The sequence below is a fragment of the Oryctolagus cuniculus genome, chromosome 5 (genome assembly GCF_964237555.1).
Source record: "Oryctolagus cuniculus chromosome 5, mOryCun1.1, whole genome shotgun sequence".
Classification (NCBI taxonomy): Eukaryota; Metazoa; Chordata; class Mammalia; order Lagomorpha; family Leporidae; genus Oryctolagus; species Oryctolagus cuniculus.
In genome coordinates, this window is record NC_091436.1 from 15,136,271 (window position 1) to 15,160,637 (window position 24,367).

The following is a 24,367-nucleotide window of genomic DNA, read 5'->3' on the forward strand; positions in this document are numbered from 1 at the left end:
CTGCTATGGCCTGGGAAAGCAGTAGAAGATGGCCCAAGTCCTTTGGCCCCTGCACCTGAGAGAGAGACCTAGAAGAAGCTCCTGGCTCCTGGCTTTGGATCAGCGCAGCTCTGGCCATTGTGGCCACAAGGGGAGTGAACCAATGGATAAAAGACCTCCCTCTCTCTCTCTGCCTCTCCTCTCTCTTGTAACTCTTACTTTCAAATAAAATAAATAAACCTTAAAAAAAAAAAAAAAGAATGTCCTAGATTGAGTTAAAATGCCAAAATGAAAAGACTCTTCTTATTCAATGAAGTTTACAAGTTCAAAACTTTATAGTGTAATTTTTCTTCATCCAAAGGATTTTCCTGATTTATATCTTAGTTTTACAATTTCCTAACTTTGTGCTTTTTTGGGGAAGGAGAAATGCATCTATTTTAATTGACAAAGTGTATTCATATCTGTTCTTGACTTCCTGCTTTTAAAAGGGAGTGTTTTCATTATTTTAAGAAGTGTGAATCAAAACTGACATAATAATAAAACATTCTTAATAGAGCATTTCAAATAAAACAAATACAATTTTCGAAGTCTCTGGTTTTTGCTTTAATTTCATGTTTCATACACTGCACAATATTTACAAAGTACTCATTTTTACAGTTTTATAAGTAAAGGGAGCAGACGACAATTCTCCCATATAGTTAAATGCACCAGAGGATTTTTGCTTTCATTTCCCTCACTTGAGAGATAAAAAGCAGGATTTACTCTGAATTTAAATTCTAAGGAAAAAACATAGACTTTGTTCACTTCTCATGTTTCACATTAAGGATCACATGCAAGTCAAAAATAGATTTGTTCCTAAGTTAACACTCTCTTGAAATCTTATTTGACTATATGACAATTGCTAAATAATTTCCTTGTTACAACCAATTTTTAACAAGTTATCCTGCTAGTAATGTTTTCCGCTTCCTGCCTTCTTTACTTCTGTTCATTCTTCCTTTTTTTTCCTTTGTTTTCTTTATATGTAGAGAGCATCTATCCAAAGACATTGATAAGAATAGCTATCTTTGAAGAATGATGGGTAATATAACCTAAATGAAAGTAAAAAGAAAATGCTATATGCAACTCTTACTATGTAAAAATAAAATTATATTCTTGAGCCATATTCAGACATTACTAGCTGTGACCACAGCATTGTAGAAGCCAAAATGAAATTACATTTTCTTCCCAGAAAATCTCAATGTTCAGAGAAATAAACAGCAACATAAGGTAAGTGTTTGCTATATCAGAAAAGAACCTCAAACTTTTTGAATAAGAATAGCCACTCATGAGGGTAGACAAGTTAACTGCACCAACCACATGACATAGTGCAATCATTATACAAAGATTTTTCAGAAAACCTGAAATTCAAATTTATAAAGAAGCAAACAAGAAATGATGACTGAGAGTTAAGAATCACTCCAGATGGAGAATTCTTCATGACTGTAACATCTATTTCTATAACAGACCATCTCCAAATGACTTGTAGTTATTTTTCTGCAAAGTTGCAAGTGAAGATCTCCAGATAAAGTGGGTGAGTGGGCAGGAGGAGGAAAGGATGGGAAGTTATCATTATACTCTTAAATCTGTATATATGAAACCTGTTCATCTTACATAAATAAAAAATTTTAAACAAAAATCTTCAATATGGTTCACTTGTCATCCTAAAGAAAGGAGAGTTAAATTTCCTTAGAATAGAAGATTTTTTAAAAAAATGATGATTTCTTTTCTCTTTACAGTTATATAAGTGAATGAGAATTTTAAACCACAGTTGTCTAAAGTTTTATTCTAACCTGAAATAAAACCAGCCACCCACATCCAAGTTGTAAATCGACAGACTCAATCAATTGTATTTAACCAATCTTGGATTGCAAATATTTGGGGGAAAACTGTGTCTATACTTAACATGTATAGACTTTTCCCCTTCTTATGGTTATTCCCTTAGAAGCATAGTGCAACGGCTATTTACATCATATTTGCTATTATAAGTAATCCAGGGATGATTTAAAGCATGTGTGCTTAGGTTATATGCAAATACTATGCCATTTTATATAAGAGTTGTAAGCTTTATCCATGGATTTTGATATTCTCCAGCAGTCCTGGAACCAATTCCCTGTGGATGCCAAGGGACAATTGTATAGACAACATTATAACTGATTCTTGCATTAGAATCACTCTCTTTGATTAGCCCCACATTGAATACAAAATACATAAATACTTAACTATTTGAGAAAATACAATGTTTTTGTGAAACATACATAAAAAAGTGTTCAAAGAAGATGATTTACATTGTAATGTCCAATTTACACAGAATATTTAAATTTGGAAACTCATCAGTGACTTGGGCCTCTCCCTCAAAATTATTTGGCCTATTTATGATTTCCTTTCAATAAAAAAATGAGAAAAACGTAACCATTAAACAATGAAAGCAGCCTACTCAGCAATCAGGGAATGCTTTGATGATAGACTCATAGGCGGGTGGTGGTGGTGTTGCGAGGCTGCCTCGAAGATTACTACTGGACCAGTGGAAATCAGGACGGCTCAGACTGTGGGAGGCAGTGATGGTGGGAGAGGTACTGGAGGAAGGGAGGGTCATCAGCTGGCTATCAGTTTCCACAGGAAGTGGTGGACATTGCAGAAAGGGGTGGAACGTAGACGCCCTGAAGCTTGATTTTCTTGGAAAAGAGTTTGCTTGGTCCAGGGAAGCTTGCCGCTGGAAAGTGAGACTGGCCAAGCTAAGGTTGCTTCGACGTTCACAGCCACTGTGGCGATAAAATCCAGTTCTGTTGAGGCCATGGGTGTAGGAAGACCTTGATCGCCTACTGGAACTCCATTGTGAGATGGGGGCACTGGCTCTTCTTCGAGAAAGACAAACAAACAGGGCCCAAATAAATCCTCCCATGACAAGCCCAATTGCCATGGATACAGTGAAGGACATTATAAGGTCCTCTGAAACAAAGAAAACAAATATCTAAGTCAAATTTAAAACAGGTAATCCATGACAAACAGAGGTATAGACTGTAACTACTGAAATACATTAATTTAAACATGCTTTGAGAGAAAGAGAATATGTTGCAATGGTTATAAAGAAATGGAAGTTGATAATGCTTCCATTTATTCAAACAGGAAAACACAAAATAATATTTATAGTGACAGCATTCTAGGTTATGTTATTTCATGTAAGAGCTAAGAAATAAAAATAGTCATCATAATGCCATACTTTATAAATTTTTCTAGAGTGTGAATGTGGTCCAAAGATGACTTCCTTTTGGGTGATAATAGTAGCTAACGTGCCAAGTCCATAAAGGATTTAGTCACCGCTTTGATTTTGCCTTGTCCTCTATCTGTTTTCAGCAGTCACATTGAGTTCTCCCACCTGCACTCTTCATGACACCTCCCTTCCTGTCTGTTTCTGAAATAGGAAGTGCTGAGGTAGAACCATCTGGCTAGCTGATTGATTTATGTCTTATTTCCTGAACACCCGGAATGTCGCTAGTGTCTCGGACTCCGTGCTGACATGACCTGTGCAGACTACTAGGCTTTTTCTTATTCCCCAAAGCTCGTGACCTTTTTGTGATAATAAAATTCCTGTCCTCTCAACCTCTCAGAGTTTTTGTTATGTGCCAGTGTCCTCCAATTCATCAAAGTTCTGTTTGTTCAGATTTCCTGTTTTGGGGCTGTGGAGGGGTGAGAAATATGTTCTCCAAATAGAAATATTATCCTACTGCCACTTGTGAACTAAAAACATCTTCTAGAATTAAACTGGGAAGCTTAGACTCCACATTGCATGGAAAAAAAACTCTCTGGGTATTTGAAGGCCTGACTGCCCCACTGCCTACTCAAGTCCTCATGCTCCACCCCATAATAATCCACAGCCCTGTTAGTTTTCTCACCATCCCAAAGCCTATCATTCTCTTTAGGACTCTGTGCTGTCTGCATGTTTCCCTTACCTCTGGATACCAATTTTTAGGTTTCTGTCTGGAAAATTCATTCTTCAAGGTCCTCTTTGATAAGGATTCTTACATTTCCTAGAGAAAAAGGAGTTACTGGGAAGTGGAGAGTAATTCTTATTGAATTACTTATCTGGCGAAGCTATATTGCGAGAGCCTTAGACTGGAAACTACTGATTGGGGTTGTAACACAGTGGAGAGGTGGTGGTGGGAGGGGATGGCCACAAGTGCTTTGCTGTTCCTCCTATCAACAGGTAGAGTCTATTTCCCACTCCATGAGTCTGGGCTGGCTTCATGTCATGCTTTGACTAAATAGCATGCAATGGAGTTGAATCTATGCAAATGGAAACCTAAGGCCCAAAGACTTTCAGCTTCTACCCTTGCTATTCTTGCCAGCCCTGCAATTGTCAAATGAATAAGGCCAGGCCAGGTAGCTGAGTGATGAGAGACACATGACCCAGTTAACACCTGTTGCTCTGGCCAGCAGCCTGCTTTCCTGTTCAAATGAATGGAATTATCCAGGGTAATTCAGATGCTAGTCAGTACCCCAACTGACAGTGGTCCATCAGCAAAGATTTTGGACAGCTCATCAAGCTGAGTCCATTCCTAATGGCCTACCCACAAAATCACGAGCTAAGTGAATTGTTTTGTCACTGTATTTAAAATGGATTGCTAACAACAAAAGCTCACTGATACAGTGTTCCAGATTCATCTTAATCTCACATGTGCAATTTTTAGGGTATTTGTGTAGACTCACTGATTTCATTACCTTTATAAAATGTTTGAGGCCTTTATTTATGGACCACAGTCAGAAAATGTGGTCTATATACTCTGGAATACTACTCAGCCATAAAATAGGTCCTCTCTTTCGTAACAAAATGGATGCAACTGGAAACCATTATACTTAGTAAAATAATCCAGTCCCCAAAAAGACAAATATCATGTGTTTCCCTTGACCTGTGGTAACTAATAATTACAAAAAAGTAATGAATATGAGTGAAATTGACATTTTGAGAATTGAGAATGTTTACAGACCTTGCCTCTAATGTTGAAGAACAATGTTTTTTCTTCTTACTATTTGTTGAATTCTTAGTGGAGGGCTAATTTTATGATTATAAAATAAACTGAAATTAAATCATTTTAAAAATTAAAAGAATAAGCCAGTGCCACGGCTCACTAGGCACCTTGCGGCGCCAGCACACCAGGTTTTAGTCCCAGTCGGGGTGCCGGATTCTGTCCCGGTTGCCCCTCTTCCAGGCCAGCTCTGTGCTGTGGCCAGGGAGTGCAGTGGAGGATGGCCCAAGTCCTTGGGCTCTGCACCCCATGGGAGACCAGGAGAAGCACCTGGCTCCTGCCATTGGATCAGCGTGGTGCGCCGGCCGCAGTGCACCGGCCATGGCGGCCATTGGAGGGTGAACCAATGGCAAAAAAAAAGGAAGACCTTTCTCTCTGTCTCTCTCTCTCACTGTCCACTCTGCCTGTCAAAAAAAAAAAAATTAAAAGAATAAGAAAGCAAGAAAGAGGGAGAGTGGGAATGTGGAGGAGGGGAGGGTGGGTGGTATCACTATGATCCTAAATCTGTTTGTATAAATACATAAAATTTGTTCACCTTATGTAATTAAAAAAGAAAATGAAAAAAGGGGCAAATTACACAAAAGAGTTAGATTTTATGATTGTCAAGTTTCTTTCCAATTAATTGTTGTAATCAGTGATATTCTATAAAATATTTAGTACATAGAAATGACAAAAATCAATCTAATAAATATAAATTGATATTAATAATAAGAATAATCATTGTTGAATAATTTTAGGATATATTTAGTGTCTTCCAAGCACATAATTTCACGTAGATCTCCTGTGGAGAGGCTATATTTGCCATGTTCTACTTTCGTAATTGTCCTCACAAATACTTAGAATCCTCTATAACAATGATATATATCAGATATAAACAATAAATCCTTTGCAATAAGATGACTTCTGAATTATAAGGTGATTTATCACAGATCAGCCTGGCCTGGTATTATTATTCTGAAATGTGTCTCTTAATATTGAGTCACAGCCTTAAAATACAATGTCTTCAGAGATTTTTCTAAGCTAGGCTCTACCAAGAAAGAGCAAATAAATATAGGCAGGGCTGAATACTAACCTATGCATAATACATGACAATTCTAAATTAAATTTTTCAGTGCCCAAATATTTAGAACCTAAAATTCTGCTTCAGAAGTTATAAGAATTTTTAAGTTGCCATAGCAATAGCAATCATGAGAATCAGAATTTCACCCTTCTTCCTAAAATATAATAACAACAATATGAGTAAATAAAACCACATAAAATCCATGTTTTCAGCATGGATTCTAATTAGAAAACAAATAACATACACACTTTAAGTTACTAGGAAGTGAATAATTGAAAACAACTATTGTAAATGATCTCTTATGCTTCAACATAAGCCTTCATGGAAAGAAAGGGCAATTTTTTGGGGGGGGGAGGGACAGGCAGAGTGGACAGTGAGAGAGAGAGAGAGAGACAGAGAGAAAGGTCTTCCTTTGCCGTTGGTTCACACTCCAATGGCCACTGCGGTCGGCACACCACACTGATCCAATGGCAGGAGCCAGGTGCCTCTCCTGGTCTCCCATGGGGTGCGGGGCCCAAGCACTTGGGCCATTCTCCACTGCACTCCTAGGCCACAGCAGAGAGCTGGCCTGGAAGAGGGGCAACCGGGACAGAATCCGGCGCCCCGACCGGGACTAGAACCTGGTGTGCTGGCGCCGCAAGGCGGAGGATTAGCCTAATTAGCCACGGTGCCGGCAAGAAAGGGCAATTTTAGAAAAACTGTGAAAACATTGGAAAGTATACTGGTGCCTGAACACACACACCGAGTAAATGAAAGGAACTTACGAGTACGTATAAGAATGTGAGGAAGCTGTCTTAGAGAGCAGTCCCTCGCTGAAGAGGCAGAGGGTAGAGAAGTCAGTCACAAAAGATCACATATTGTATGATTTCATTTGTGTGAATTGTCCAGAATAGTTAAAACAAAAAGGACAAAAAATAAATTATTTTCTAAGGCTGGAGGGTGGGATAGGAAGGAATGAGAAGAGCATGCATATAGGTTGAGGTTTCTTTGAAGCACAAAAATGTTCATAAATTAGATTTTAGTGATTAAACTACTGTGGAAACTAATTGTGTTGTTAGGCAGGTGATTTATATGGTATTGAGTTCTGTCTCAATAAAGCTATTTAAAGAATAAATAAAAAGGAATTGTGCTGGTTGGAAACCACACAATAATGAGGAAGAGACAAGATGAAAGGAAAATTTGGGATTCTTCAAGACAAATAAATATTAAAAAACTATCAAAAGACAAGAATGAATTGGCAAAATAGTCTAGAAAAGAACTAAAAAGTAAAGAACTACTCAGTGGCTCCTAGAACCAAGCCCTCTGTTTTCTCTCCAATAAGATGCATGAGTCCAGATAATTTATAAAATTTGATACAGACTAAAAAATTAATTAATTTGTTTACAGGCAAAAAGGGTGGGGAGGGAGATAGAGCCGGAGATGGAGATGGAGAAGGAGATGCAGATGGAGATGGAGATACAAAGAGAGCTCCTGTCTCTGGTTCATGCTTCCAAATGTCCATAATGGCTAGGGCTGGGCTGGATCGAAACTAGGAGCCAGAAATTCAATCCAGGTGTTCAGTGTTAGTGTTAGAACCCAACTACTTGAGCCATCACCACCACATCCCAAGGTCTGCATTAGCAGGGAGCTGGAATCTCAGCTGAAATTAAGAATGGAACACAGGTATTCTGGTGTGGAATGTGGACATTTAACCCGGTAGTTAAGATGTGGAGTGTGGACATCTTAAATATTAAGTTAAATGCCCATCCCCAAAAGTACTTTTTAAAGAACATATCTCATTTTGAAGGCAAATGAAGCAAACTCTCAGACTGTTAAATCATGTAATATAAATTATGTGTTGTTATCCTAATTTGTAACATGTGTCTACACAAGCAGTAAGTAGCTGGCACACAGTAAATCTTCAAGTGCTAACTGTCCTACTACTAATTGTTTAACTTATGGAAGCTATAAATTCTTCTTGGCCTAGTAGTAGTAGCCATTATATTGCTTTCCAATTCTAAGATTCTAACGTTGTATTATGTATGATTTGCAGCAAATATAATCAGTAACTCAAATCCTGCTTACTGGTATTGAAATTTAGTAGAGGTTTCCATCTAGTGGCCTTCAGCTGAATCATTCCAGTATCTGAATGATTTTCTCAGTGACAACAGAATGAAACACTGATTAAATATTCAGAAACCCTTTGGAATTGTAAGAATTACAAACTAAACTATTTTTTTTTCAAATATTTTATTTATTTGAGAGGTAGAGTTACAGACAGTAAGAGGGAGAGACAAAAAGGTCTTCCATCTGCTGGTTCATTCTCTATATGGTTGCAATTGCCCAAGCCAGGCTGATCCAAAGCCAGGAGCCAGGAGCTCCTTCCAGGTCTCCCACATGGTTGCAGGGGCCCAAGCACTCAGGCCATCTTCTATTGCTTTCCCAGGCCATAGCAGAGAGCTGGATCAGAAGAGGAGCAGCCAAGACTAGAACTTGTGCCCATATGGGATGCTGGCACCACAGGCGGAGGATTAACCTACTGTTCCACAGCGCCAGCCCCACAAACTAAACTTTTACCAAAGCAAATGGGATTGTATCAAACTAGAAAGCTCCTGCATATCAAAGGAAACAAGAACAGAATGAGGAGACAGTCATACAATGGGAGAAATATTTGTAAACCATATATGAGGGTACTTCAAATCATTCAAGCAAATGAAATTAAAAGTCAAGTTTATTTGCTGCAAAAACTATTTAAAAATATGTCCATAACCTTTTCAGAATATTCATTGTCCATGAACATTTTGAAAACCCCTTGTATGTTAAGAGGTTAATATCCTAAGTTTATAGGGAACATAGAGAACTCAATAGCAAGAAAACAGATATTCTGATTTTAAACCAAGAAAAGGTCCTCAACAAATATTTCTCAAAAGAAAACATACAATTGGCCAGCACATGTATGAAGAGGTGTTCAACATGACTAATCCTCAGAGAAATGCAAATAAAGCTATAATAAGGGGCTGGTGCCATGACACAGCAGGTTAATCCTCCATCTGCGGTGCCGACATCCCATATAGGTGCCAGTTCTAGTCCGGCTGTCCCTCTTCCAGTATAGCTCTCTGCTATGGCTTGGAAAAGCAGTGGAAGATGGCCCAAGTCCTTGGGCCCCTGAACCTGCATGGGAGAACCGGAAGAAACTCCTGACTCCTGGCTCCTGGCTCCTGGCTCCTGGCTCCTGGCTTCGGATCAGCGCAGCTCCGGTCGTTGCAGCCATCTGGGGAGTGAAGCAACGGAAGGAAGACCTTTCTCTCTGTCTCTCCCTCTCACTGTAACTCTAACTCTCAAATAAAATAAATAAAATCTTTAAAAAAAAAACTATAATAAGATATTGCCTCATACTTATCATATTGGCTGTTATCTAAAAGACAAGAGATAAATCCTGGTGATGACATGGAGAAAATATCGATCTGATTATTAAGTTAATATATCCATTATGTAAACAACTATGGAGGTTCCTTTAAAGTTAAAAACAGAATAATTATTTGATTCAGCAATTCCTCCAGCTACATATCCAAACATTTGCACATGTCTTGAGATGAAATCAGTGTCTCTCACATATCTGCACTCTCCTGTTCATTGCCGCTTTATTCACAACACCCAGGATTTGGAACATCTAAGCATCCACTGTCAGCTGAATGGATAAAGAAATTTGATATACAGAGATATTTGATTTACATAGTGGAATGTTATAAAATAATGGAATATTATCATCCAGCTTGTTAAAAACATTTATATTTACTTGAAAGAGTTACTGAGAGACATTCCATTTGTTAGTTTACTCCCCAGATGTCTACCATTGCCAGCACTGGGCCAGGCCAAAGTCAGGAGCCAGGAGCTTCATTCAGGTCTCCCATGTGGGTGGCAGGGGCCCAAACACTTGGGCCATCTTCTGGCTGCTTTTCTCAGGTCATTAGCAGAGAGCCGGATGGGATGAGAAGCAACCAGGACATGAACCATTGCCCATATGGGATACCAGCATTGCAGGCAGAGGCTTTACCCACTGCACCACAAGGTCCCTTGTCCAGCCTTTTCAAATGGAAATACTGTCATATGCAACAACTTACATGAACCTGGGGGATGTTGTGCTGAATGAAATAATACAGACATAGAAAGACAATACCGGCCGGCACAGCTCACTAGGCTAATCCTCCGCCTGCGGCGCCGGTACCCCGGGTTCTAGTCCCCGTTGGGGCGCCAGATTCTGTCCCGATTGCTCCTCTTCCAGTCCAGCTCTCTGCTGTGGCTCAGGAGTGCAGTGGAGGATGGCCCAAGTCCTTGGGCCCTGCACCCCATGGGAGACCAGGAGAAACACCTGGCTCCTGGCTTCTGATCAGCGTGGTGTGCCGGGTGCAGTGCACCGGCCGCAGCGGCCATTGCGGGGTGACCCAATGTAAAAGGAAGGCCTTTCTCTCTCTCTCTCTCTCTCTCTCTCACTGTCCACTCTGCCTGTCCAAAAAAATTTTTAATTAAATTAAATTAAAAAATTTAAGAAAGAAGAGATTTATCTTGGTCAGTTTTGAAGCTGAGAGGGTGTTGGCATCTGGTCTAGTGAAGAAACTGTGATGCAGAAAACCAAAGGAGGCAAAGAGAGTGCAAACTGAGGCCTATGAGAGTGAGAACTCACTCACATTTGAAAAGCAGGAACTAATCTCTTTATGAGGGTTCAGCCCATGACTCAAACACAACCTATCAGGTACCCCTCGCAAACCTTGCTGAATTGAGAAATCAAGCCTTAGTATGAGTTTTGGTGGAGAGAAGACATATACAAATGTTCATAGACAAACTAGATTTGCAAAAACACTTCAAAGAAAATTAATCGGCAAACCACAGACAACTATTAAATATTTACAAACCTACATTTATCTGACAATAACCAGCATATATCAAGGACTTTTCCATTCATTTATAAGACTAAAAAGAAAATTAAAACAGGCCAAATTTTTAGTAAACACTTCTGAAAGACATATTCAAAGGCCAATAAGCATGAGTGAAAAAACTTTACATCAAGAGACAGCACTTTTTTTCTAAACAAATCCAGGCAGCCAACATGTAGACTTTATAGGCCTTCCATTCTCTATCTAAACTACTGAACTCTTCCAAAAGTAGCCATAAACCAGTGGGCAAGTTTTCCATCAAGTTTTATTTATCAATATAGGCTGTGAGTCAGATTTAGCAGGGGATCACAGTTTGCCTATCCCTGTTCAACATCATTTACCACCACAGAAGTGCAAGATAAAAACATAATGAGATAGAACTAATTGCTAACCATAGTGAATAAAGCTAAAATGAGCAAAAATATGAAGGAATTGGAAGCTTCACCTTGGAAAGAATGTTAAATTGTAAAACCACTTAGGAAAAAAAAATGCCTGGTGGTTTCTTATACACTTGAATATATACTAAAACAATTGCTGTGGGAATGTAGGTAGCTAGGGAAAGGAGCTGAAGTCTGACAGCCCCAGCTAAACTGCTGGTGTACAACCTCACACTGACAAGTGCAGGCCACTGATTTGACAGCTCCAGGCAATCTGTGGTATAACAGCTGCTCTAGGACAGCTGCTGCAGACCCATAGACAGCCAGCCTGTCCCGTGTGGCAGCTCCCCTTCGGTGCACCATCCAAACTGCCTTCCCTTTCTCTGCACCATCAGGCCCTCTGAATTCTTTCACATGTGGAAGGAAGAATCTGCAGTAACCCTGGCCAGGAGTCCTGCATCCTGCAAGGTTATGACCCAGGAATTCTACTTCTAGAAAGGTATTCAAGAAAAGTGAAAATATATATCCATAAAAAGACGTACAAGAACAGATATTGCAGGTTTATCCTTAATAGCTAAAAACTGTATTCAGCCATGATGTCCATCAATATGAAAATATAAATTACTTGTGATATATAAATGCTATTTGGCAATAAAAAGAATTACTAATATAGTACAAATAGAATAGATATTAAATGTGCTATGTGGAGGAAATAGGCTGTACACAAAACAATAAACACTATAAGGCTTTATTGATAGAAAAGATGTCAGGAGAGTGGCTTCATCTGAGGATACTGTTCTCAGAGATGACTAGGAACAGGCTTTAGGAGACTTTAGGAGTTGGTGATTATATTCCATGTCTTGACTGGGCTTTGGGTTAATCAAGAGTGTATGTATTTATAGAAATTCAGCAAATTTTCTTCTATGGCTTGTGCACTTCATTGTAATTCATTTTATCTATGTCATATTTAAGTATGACCTTAAAAAACTCCATTGAGTTCCTGTTAATAATATGAATCTTGAGGTAATCGGGGGTAAGTGTATGGATATGTTTAATATACTTTGAAATGTATAAACAAATAGATCGATGGTTAAAGTTAATATTGTATACTCTGCTTTCTCTTCAGATCCTCCTTTTACTAAAATTAATATTGTAAAAATATTAATGATCATATCATGGTGGTTAGGTATATGAGTATTTATTATAGAATTCTTCAAATGTTTCTGGATTTTTAAATATTTATTAATAAACTGTTGGAAAAATACTTGAGAGAGTATCATGAACAGTCTATATTCAGCATATTTGGATATTTAATGCAAATGGTTTCCACAAAACACAAACTTCCTTAACTAATAGAAGAATCAATAGAAAATCTGAGGGGTACGTCATTGTTAAAGAAAGAAGAACGCAAGAAGGAAGAGTTGCTGGTATCATTCCTCTTCCAGTTCCAATTGACTTTACTGCTTTCCTCCAATTTTAGGAAGACAGCAAGGAGCCATTGGACTCTTGGGATTCAGTGCTGTGTTGGCAAAGCTCTGTTCTGGGAAGATCCTTATGGTTTCTGTCCTGAGGCAAGTGCCTTTGGAAGTCTCTGGACTTGTGGCTGTATCAGCAAAGGCCTGCCCCCTGGTGAGATAAATTTGTTTTGGTATGTAGCACCAAATTCTTGCAGGCCTGATGTGCACCTCTTCTACAACTTAGGATAGTGTTCAATGAATCACAAGACTATCTGGGGATGGAGCCAGGCCGACAAACCTAGTATTGAACAGATCCTAACTCTCCCTGTCCCCTGGACAGTGCCTGCAGAGGGACTCTGGTTCTGCTTCAGTGTCCCGCAGATTTCCATGGTCTCAGGTGAACAGTCTTTTACCCCAGTCAATATCACCAGTAACTGAAAGTTGTAGCATGAGGCTGTGAATCCACTCAGCAGGATACAGATCCTAGCAAGATGAACTTTGCTCCTATATCCAGGTTGCACCAGTCTTAATGGGCTTTGGGTTTCAGGTGTGATCTATCATCATAGCATTCAGGAACACAGAACAAGTAGTTGGAGCCTACCACAGGCCAAGAAAAAAGGGCTTGCAGAGACAGACTACCCCTTTATGGGTTCATCTCCAGTGCATACCAATAACATATCAACTGCAGATTTGGAACCAATTTGAGAACACCAAGTGAAATAAAAATGCAATAGAAGGCATCAATAGCAGAATAAATCAAGCAGAATAAAGAATCAATAAGCTCAAATTGAACCCAAAAGAAAGCAGGAGTAGCTATACTTCTATCAAATAAAATAGATTTTATTTCAAAAGCAGTAAAAAGAGACTAGGAAGATCACTGTATAATTATAAAGGGTTCAATCCAGCAATAGCACACATGCACACACACATAATGTAGGAGCATCCAAATACATAAGATAAATATTAATAGAACTAAAGAGAAAGACAAATTCCAATACAATGATTGTACAAAACTTTTTAAGACTCAAATCACAAAAATGGACAGGTGATCTAGAGAGAAATTAACAAAGAAGGAACAAAAATAAATCCCCCCCCAGAAAAATAAGATCTAACACACCTACAAAAGTTTTTACCTGATGGTTGTAGAATACACATTCTTCTTAATGACAAATGGAACAGGATAGATCATATAATGGATCGCAGAAGAAGTCTCAACAAAATTAGAATAGAAAACATATCAAGTATCATTTCTGATGACAATGTAATAATGTAATGAAATTAGAAATCAGTAATAAGAAAAACTTTGAAACTATATAAATACATGGAAATTAAACAACTTAACCCTGAATAATCAATAGATAAAGAAATAAAGAGGAAATTAAAATATTTCTTGAAATGAATGAAATGGAAAACAACATATCAAAACATATAAAATACAGCAAAAGTAATACAAAGGGAAGCTTATAAAACTCAATTCCTGCATCAAAAATCAGAGATCTCAAATAAACTACTTACCACAGCACCACAACAATGAGGAGAAAAAAGAGCAAATCAAATCCAAAATTGATAAGAAGGAAAGAAACAATATAACTCAGACTACAAATAATAACATAGGGGGCCAGCACTGTGGCACAGTGGGTAAACACCCTAGTCTGAAGCGCTGGCATCCCATATGGGTGCCACTTCGAGACCCAGCTGTTCCACTTCTGGTCCAGCTCTCTACTATGGTCTAGGAAAGCTGTAGAAGATGGCCCAGCTCGTGGAATCCTGTACCAGTGTGGGAGACTCGGAAGAAGTTCCTGGCTCCTGGCTTCGGGTCAGCACAATTCCTGCCATTGCAGCCAATTGGGGAGTGAACCATTGGATGGAAGACCCCCCCCCCCCTCTCTCTGCCTCTCCTCTCTGTAACTCTGACTTTCAAATAAATAAATAAATCTTTAAAAAATTATGAGACATGGACCAAGGACCTCAATAGATATTTTTCAAAAGAGGAAATCCAAATGGCCAACAGACACGTGAAAATGTTCAGGATCACTAGCAATCAGGGAAATGCAAATCAAAACCACAATGAAGTTTCACCTCACCCCTGTTAGAATGGCTCACATACAGAAATCTACCAACAACAGATGCTGGCAAGGATGTGGGGAAAAGGGACATTAACCCACTGTTGGTAGGAATGCAAACTGGTACAGCCACTGTGGAAGTCAGTTTGGAGATGCCTCAGAAACCTGAATATAACCCTACCATACAACCCAGCCATCCCACTCCTTGGAATTTACCCAAAGGCAATTAAACTGGCAAATAAAAAAGCTGTCTGTCTGCACCTTAATGTTTATTGCAGCTCAATTCACAATTGCTAAGACCTGGAACCAACCTAAATGCCCATCAACAGTAGACTGGATAAAGAAATTATGGGATATGTACTCTATAGAATACTATATAGAAGTTAAAAAACAATGAAATCCGGTTATTTGCAACAAAATGGAGGAATCTGGAAAACATCATGCTGAGTGAAATAAGTCAGTCCCAAAGGGACAAATATCATATGTTCTCCCTTATTGGTGGCAACTAACCAAGCTCCAAAAAGGAAACCTGTTGAAGTGAAATGGACACTATGAGAAACAGTGACTTGATCAGCCCTTGTCCTGACTGTTGAGGAACAACTTAATATTTTATCCCTTTTAGTATTTTTTTGTTCTACTTAATAGTATTGGTTGAACTCTTTAATTAACACACAATTATTCTTAGGTGTTTAAATTTAACTGAAAGTGATCCCTGTTAAATATAAGAGTGGGAATAAGAGAGGGAGGAGATGTACAATTTGGCACATGCTCAATCTGACTTGCCCCAAATGGTAGAGTTAGAAACATGCCAGGGGGTTCCAATTCAATCCCATCAAGGTTGCATGTACCAATGCCATCTCACTAGTCCAAGTGATCAATTTCTATTCACAATTGATCATTATGATAGGTCTAAGAGTCAAAGGGATCACATAAACAAGACTAGTGTCTGCAAATACTAACTATTAGAATAAAAAAGGAGAGAATGATCCAACATGGGAAGCAAAATACACAGCAGACTCATAGAATGGCAGATGTTCTAAACAGCACTCTGGCCTCAGAATCAGCCCTTAAGGCATGCGGATCTGGCTGAAAAGCCCATGAGAGTATTTCAGACATGGAAAGCCAAGACACTCTGGAAAAAAAAAAAAAAAAAAAACCTCACACACCTAAATGAAAGATCTCTGTGAGATCTCTGTGAGTGAGATCCCAGTGGAAAGAACAATCAAAGAACAGGTAATCAAAGAAGGAGGTACCTTTCTCTGAAGGGAAGAGAGAACTTCTACTTTGACTATGGCCTTGTCTAAATATGATCAGAGTTGGCAAACTCAAAAGGCCTCCATAGCCTTGGAAACTCATGACAAGAGCCTAGGGTGATTACTGACGCCATAAATAAGAGTGTCAATTTGTTAAGTCAACAACAGGAATCACTGTGCACTTATTCCTCATGTAGGATCTCTGTCCTTAATGTGCTATACATTGTGATTTAATGCTAAAACTAGTACTCAAACAGTAATTTTTACTTTTTGTTTCTGTGTGGGAGCAAACTGTTGAAATCTTTACTTAATATATGCTAAACTGATCTTCTGTATATAAAGAGAATCGAAAATGAATCTTGATGTGAATGGAAGGGGAGAGGGAGCAGGAGAGGGTTGGGTTGCAGGTGGGAGGGAAGTTATGGGGGGGAAAAGCCATTGTGATCCATAATCTGTACTTTGGAAATTTATATTCATTAAATAAAAGTTAAAAAAAAATACCTAAACAAAATAAAATATAACAAGGCAATAGGTAGCATCATATTGAATAGGAAAAACCAGAGGCTTTCTAAGATCTGGAAGAAGATAAAGACGCCCACTTTCACACTTTTATCCTCTTTTATTTTACTGAAATTCTTAGCTACAGTGATTAGGCAAGAAAAATAAATAAAGCACATCAAATTGGAAAGGAGGAAGTCAAATTGTCAGTCTTTGTAGAAGACATGATCTTAAAACCCCAGAGACCACCAAAAAAGATGTAGAACTAATAAACAAATTCAGTAAAGCTGCAGGATGTACAAAAATTAATAACATTGTCATAAAACAATAGTGAATTGTCTGAAAAAGAAAATAATACCATTCCCAATAGCTAAAAAAAAAAAAAAACAAACTTGGGAATAAATATAACCAAGAGGTGAAAGATATCAACATATAAATCATTGAAATAAATTAAAGATGACACAAAGAAATGGAAAGGCATTCCATGTTCATACGCTGGAAGAATTAATGTCATTGAAATGTCCATAGTATCCAAAACAGCTTACAGATTCAATGCAATCCTTATCAAAATGCCAATGACATTTTTCACAGAACTAGAAAAAACACTATAAAATTTTTATGGAATTACAAAAGTCAAAGCCATCTTGAGCAAAAAGAACAAAGCCAGACACATGTATTGTAATGCTAGTGATTAAAACAGCATGATATTGGCATATGAACAGATCCACAATATAGAGAGGCTAAAAGTAAATCCATACACTTATGGCCAACTGATAGTTGACAAAGGTGCTAAGTACATGCATTTGAAAAAGGACTGTCTTCTTTTTTAAGACTTTCAAAAAATTTTTACTGTCTGATACTTTATTGTTCAGGTTAATATGATATTAATCCAAAGAGAACAAATTTAATGTAGTTCATAGTACAGTTCTAAAAATATAATATTCCGTTCCACTCCCTCCTTTTCCTGTCTTCTTTCCTTCTTAATTTTTTAGATAACCCTTGACTGTAATATGAATTAAAATATGTTACTTCAGAAGGGCTGACTTTTTAATAGATGGTGCTGGGGAAATTGAATATCCACTTCCAAAATAAGACCCCTATCTCTCACCATGCACATAAATCAACTTAGAGTAAAGACCTAAATGTGAGACCTGAAACTTTGAAATTATTAGAAGAAAACAGGGAAAACAAATCAGGATATTAAAATAGGCAAGAATGTTCTAGATCAGACCCCAAAAAACTAAGAAATAAAAGCAAGAATAGACAAGTGGGATTTAATCCAAGTGAAGAACTTTTGCACTACACTGGCAACCGTGAAGAGTGAAAAGACAATCTCCAGAATACGAGAAAATATTTGCAACCTATACATCTGACAAGGGGTTAATATCCAGAATACATAAGGAACTCCAACAACTCAACAGCAAAAGCAAGCAAGCAAACAAAAAACCCCAAATAATACAGTTAAAAGTGGACAATTGATCTACAAAGCCATTTTCTCAAAGAAAGCCATGCCAATAGTCAACAGGTCCATGAAAATATGGCCAACATTACTAATCATCAGGGTGATGCAAATCAAGACCATATTGAGATATCACCTTACTCCAGAAAGACTGGCTATGAGAACAAAGGCAAAGGGTAATGAGTGTTAAGGAGGATGTGGAGAAAAGGGAAACTTTGTGCACTGCTGGGGGCCAATAATGTAAATTAGTACAGCCATTGTGGAAAACCATACAGACTTTCCTCAAAAGACTAAAAATTTTAGAACTACCATATGAGCCAGCAATCCCACTCCTGGGTATAAGCAAGGGAAATTAAATGCATTTTTCAAAAGACATCTGCAGTCCCATGTTTATTGCAGCATTATTCACAATAGCTAAGGAATGGAAACAACCTAAGTGTCCATCCACTAATGAGTGGATGAAGAAACTGAGGAACATATACACAACAGAATGCTACTCAGACATAAAAAAAAAAAAAGAGTGAAAACATGTCATTTGCAACAGTGGTGTGGAACTATAAGTCATTATGTCAAATGAAATAAGCCAAGCATGGAAAAAAATACCACACAATCTCATACATGTGGAATAAAAAAAATAGGTGATCTTATACAAGGTAAAAATACATTGGTGGTTACCAGAGGCTGTGAACAGAAAGGAGGAGGGAACAATGGAGAAAGATTGCTTGACAGGTACTAGGATATAGCTGCACTGCAGTAAGAAGTTCTGAGGTTTTATTATACAGCAGGTGATTAATGATAATGCTAATGCATTTTTATATGTTTTTATATTTTAAAAACATAGATATGGGATTTTGGATCAAAACCTCACATATTTTGATAAATATCATTAAGAAAATGCTAAACAGAAATGAAAACAGAGGAATTATGTATTATGATATTATTTAGAATTTGAAGTATGTATAAATATATGTATTGTGGATATATGCAAACTTAATGACTATCATGAAAAAATATTTTAAATTTATAATATTGATAACTATAAATCTTTTCTCTAAATAAGGGGAATAGGGAGTGGGGTTAAGAGGGCTATGACATAATCATTATTGTGATCAGAATTGTTTTGCTTAAAGATTTTTTGAAAGTCAGTGTTATGTAGAGGCAAGAGAGGAAGACAGAGTTATCTTCTATCTGCTGGCTCACACCCCAAATGGCCACAATAGCAAGGGAAGGACCAGACTGAAGCCAGGAGCCTGGAACTCCATCTGGGTCTGCCACATAGGTGTGTTTTTGTTGTGCTGTTGCTAAAATAAAAGGTTTAAAAATTCTTATATTTAAAAAAAGAACTACAGGACAATATAACTCATGAATTTATATATAGACCTCTGAGGCTGACAAGGAATTAAAAAGTACACCCTAGCCCCATTTGCTGAAGCTGCAGGCTAAGAAACAACATTTTCTGGTATTAACCAAGGATTCTCACCCATGGCAGTATTTGATTTTCAAGTCACTTCACAGCCTTCCACCTCTTCAGTTACTTTGAAGAAGGTTAATATTGCTCCAAAAATCCATACAAAAGAAAGAGTTATGCTTCTTCCCTGAATTACTAGTATGTGGAGTAGGTAATAGTTTGAAAACCAGCATTTTAATGCATGAAGTAGATATTGAGAGTGAATCTTTCAGTCTCAAAATACTAATAACCTGAAAGATTCTACCATGGAACTTTTCACCATGACTCATAGCCTGTAAGTCAATTTTCATGAGCAGGCTAACGAAGGAGTTTTGGAGACACCAAGATGAGAAGGGGACCATTGATCCACCCCTCCCCCCCCCACCCATTGTGATGAGCTACAGATGGAGCTGGGGCACGGGATGGAAATTGGTGTCTATTCCCAGTATCCTCAGAAAGATCAGAAAGCCCTCTGAGAAATCTTCGGTACCCAAAAGCAAAACATAAAGGGAACAGAGTGGGTGATGTTTGTCCATTCACACTGAAGGCACCTAATATAGCCCAAGCTGCTGAGACCCCTGCCCGTGGGTGGGTTATGAGAAAACATGAACCATTGTTCTGTGCCATTGGGACAGTCAGAAAAGTACTTGAATAAGGACAGGAGACTGTAGAGGGCTTATGAAAAAGAAAAATCATATCTTGACCAATGTCACACAGAGAATATGAGCCAGATTTTATAGTGAGGGGCTTCAGCAGTGCAAATGGGAGAAAGAGCAGTGTCCCAAAAGCAGAAAAGAAATTTACGTCAGTAGATGTCAGCAGAGGCCAGAACTTGAAAAACCAAGGCCCCTTTCCCTCCACTACTGAGCAGATCATGATCTCAAATCCCTCAATCCCTTTTCAACATGAAAGAAAATTCCTAGTGGGGAGGGAGGTGAAGAGACTTGAGGTCACTAACTTGCCCGTATTCAAGTTAAATTGGCTGGAACGCCTGGTCTGGTATTCAGAATCTTGAAATCTGCCTGCAGCCTGCCTTTCCGACTTCTGTATGCATTCTAGTTACACCATTCACTTCTCTACAGTCACTCTGCACATCTTACTTCTTCGTAACATTCCCCTGAGCTCCATGAAATGCTCGAACAATGCCTGATTTGTGTCACTAACTCCTCACACATTGCCTAATATGGCCAGTCAGCGCTCCTCAGTAAACTACTGAGCTGAATGAAAACGAGTTAAGAGGGAGAAGTCAATGACTAGAATCTGCTTCTTAGAGTTACCTTCCTATTTGAAACCTTCTGCTTTTCTAGGAAGAGGTAAACCTCCATTGTTTTCTGAGAAGGATTTGGGTATCATTTCAGCTCTACCTTTTCTTCAGTCATATAATACCAATCATTGCCATTTTTCATATATTATCTTGTGCTGTTCCTTAACTATACAGCTTTTTTTTTGCATCAGTGTGAACACATAATGACTTCCAACAGTATGATCCTCTTGGCACAGACATTGTACTTTTTTTTGAGGATTCAGTTAGGTGAACAAATATAAGTCCCTACACCCACAAATCCCCTGACTTTTCACAAGGTTAGCAGAAAGAAAAATGAAAAGTACAGCAGACAGCAAACAAAACTATGTCCTCTGTAGAACTCCCAGGTATTAAGCAAATAACAGAGTTGACTGACATTTGTCTTCTGTTTCGTGAGAGCAGTGCACGGTAAACGTTCAAAGTGAAGGTGGACTCTCGGGGAGGCAATCTGCATCTGTGTTGTCACTCATGGGCAATTTTAAAGCCAACACTTAATTTCTTTTTTTTTTTTTTTTTTTTTTTTGGACAGGCAGAGTGGACAGTGAGAGAGAGAGACAGAGAGAGAAAGGTCTTCCTTTTGCCGTTGGATCACCCTCCAATGGCCACCGCTGCAGCCGGCGCACCGCGCTGATCCGATGGCAGGAGCCAGGATCCAGGTGCTTTTTTTCCTGGTCTCCCATGGGGTGCAGGGCCCAAGCACCTGGGCCATCCTCCACTGCACTCCCTGGCCATAGCAGAGAGCTGGCCTGGAAGAGGGGCAACCGGGACAGAATCCGGCGCCCCAACCGGGACTAGAACCCGGTGTGCTGGCGCCGCAAGGTGGAGGATTAGCCTATTGAGCCACGGCGCCGGCTAACACTTAATTTCTTGAGTTTAATACTCACGCTATGTTGAGTGAGTTTAGTGCATAAAAATTGAGAGAATTCAAGTTATTATTGGTAATAACATGGAATGATACCTTCATTTTTGTTATTCACTAAAGTAACCAAAAAATAATATTTGAAAAACAATTTAAGTTCCTTAAACACGTTAAATCTAGGACATTGGTATAGTACATGACACATATTTTGCTTTTTGCAGCTATTATTTGTATGGTACAGAATATATATTTTGCTTTTATAAGCTATTCTCAGAAAGTAAAAGTGCCAAGCAACTAATTTTGAAAGCAATAGATAATATGTTACATTGCACTGTGCAAAATTTTCAAAATAATAATTTTGGAAAGTCAGTGCTAAAAACAAATATCAATTAAGATACAAAAAGGAAATGAAAATAGGAAAGATTAACACTTATATTTAAGAAAATTGTTACAATGCATATAAATAAATTTATATTTGTATTTCTTATGTTTATCCCAGAAGTAATAATACAATTTTTCATATATTTTCCCCAAATCACCAAACATTACATCGACACTGGCTTTGTTAACGTTTTACAGTGTAATGCTATGTTCCTGGTGTTCATTATTTCCATTATATTCAAGTATTAAAAAAAAAGGAACACGAAGTCCTGGCTTTGGAACAATAAGTTGAATCCCTTCTTATGCACAGTTTCTTATTAAAAATATTTAGATTTTTATCATCAATAGATGAACTGTTAACATTCTCTTGGAACTTCAGATGGTTTTAGTGATTATTACCTACCTCTTAGTCAATGGAAATAATTGCTTTTTGGAATAATGAAATTTAATATTTAATGATATGAAAAAAATAGACTCAGCTTTTAGACATGAACTTTGCACTGTAACCTTACTTTTGAATAATTTACACGGATACTTGTTTTCATCATGAGGAATTTATCTTTGACCTACTTTCATTTTTTGCATGTTTAGCATATTTACTTTCTCTGTAAATGAGGACAGCAAATAATATGTAACCAGCATATAATTAAGCATCTACAATGCAGTCTTATTTTTGATTGGTATCTACCTAATAACCTATTATCAAAGCCGTTCTTTACGAAGTGTGATTTGCTTTCTTTCAATTTTGTTATATAATTTTATAACAATGTTCAGCCATAGCCCTCCACTTCAATATTAAATCAAACATCAATAATTGCTGTAAAGAACAGTGAACGCATTCCACCTGCAAAGTTTTCTGTAGGGGTAGACGACTAGGCAAGACTGTTTGGAACAGTCAGCTGCTGCTGTTTTCCTTCCCGCCTGCTAATTCTCAAACCTCCCTTTGAATGACAGCAGAGAGTCTGAAATGATTCTGAGATGATTAAAATGTATTCTGAACATATAAATCGGGGTTCGGATCTCTTCATAAACTACATTTTGTCCTTTAAGTTTCCTTCTTCTGGACTTAACTCAAATTTCCCCCTTCACTTTTACAACTTCTCTGAACCTAAGAGTATTTGTCACTTTCACACCCCAGCCCTTCTTCCTTGTGTTTGTCCACCCGGGAGGGACTGGCAGTTCTCACCTCACGCTGTCCGGCTGCTCCTGGCAATAAACAACACTGCACTGAGAGCTGCCATCGGCCTCAGCCAAAAACACCAAGGGTTTGCTCCTTTCCCGCTGTGATAGGTTCCCATCAAAATGCTACCTGTGATATTTCCACACCACCTTTTCTAATTTCATAATATTATTCCATGTTTTAGCAATGACATCATCTCAAAATTCATTCATCTAAGTACAGTGTTGCTATTTAGATTCACTTTGGAAAATAAAAAGTACAATGTTCACAAACTAAGTTAAAATAACTTCTATAAATCAGTTTGGCACCATTAAATAAAATATACAATTGTTAAGACAAACTAAACCTACTTTTCCATTAATATCTACATTGTCATATTCCAAACAACAATTACTTCCACTTTATACTTCTTGTCTTTTCTTGTTCTCATTGATATTTTATAATTCCAGCCAAAATCTATACTTGCTGATCAGATTCTTCTTAAATGTCTTCACAGTCCACTTTAAAACAATTGTTATTTATAGGTTTCCATTGTAATAAATCCATAGAAACTTTAAATAATCAGTTGACAGTAAACAAAATGTATGACATTCCCAATGTTTCAATAAATTATTCAGCATATTTCTCTGTATTCTCTTTTTAAATTAAAAACAGTTAAAAAAATACCTTACCCCAAAAGTTTTCTGGCCATGGACTCCCTAAACTTGTTGTGTTATTAGCCATAATATCCACAAGAAAGAGAAGAAAGAAAGAAAAGCCAGTATGCCCAAGAGAAGCAGTTTGAATGTAAGCAAGGGAAAAATAATTTTCACACAAGCCCTCATATACTTATGTTTGCATAAAGGAAATAAGTGTATCATGTTTCCTGCTTTTATACTCAAATTAGCAACTGTTTTTCTTATCTTGGAATTCCACATGGTTCCTGAGACACAGAACAATTTCCTTCTCGTCATTTCCTGAGTTACTAAGCACTGTGGTCTCAGCCCCTCCAAATCTGCCTTTGAGACAGGAGGCCTTTTCCTCGGTGTTTCCCCTTCCTCTTGACACACATGGCAGCACTTCACTCTAGCACTTGGGGTTA

General features: G+C 38.0%; 1 protein-coding gene across 1 annotated transcript; it reads right to left on the minus strand.

The window, feature by feature from the left end:
• Nucleotides 1-558: 558 nt before the first annotated feature.
• On the minus strand, nt 559-24,143 carry MYCT1 (MYC target 1). The gene is made up of 2 exons (XM_008263706.2): nt 23,958-24,143; nt 559-2,964 (listed from the first exon to the last, which is right to left on the minus strand). The coding sequence occupies exons 1-2, from the start codon at nt 24,007-24,009 to the stop codon at nt 2,453-2,455; spliced, it is 564 nt and encodes a 187-aa protein (XP_008261928.2). The 5' UTR covers nt 24,010-24,143; the 3' UTR covers nt 559-2,452.
• Nucleotides 24,144-24,367: the final 224 nt, after the last annotated feature.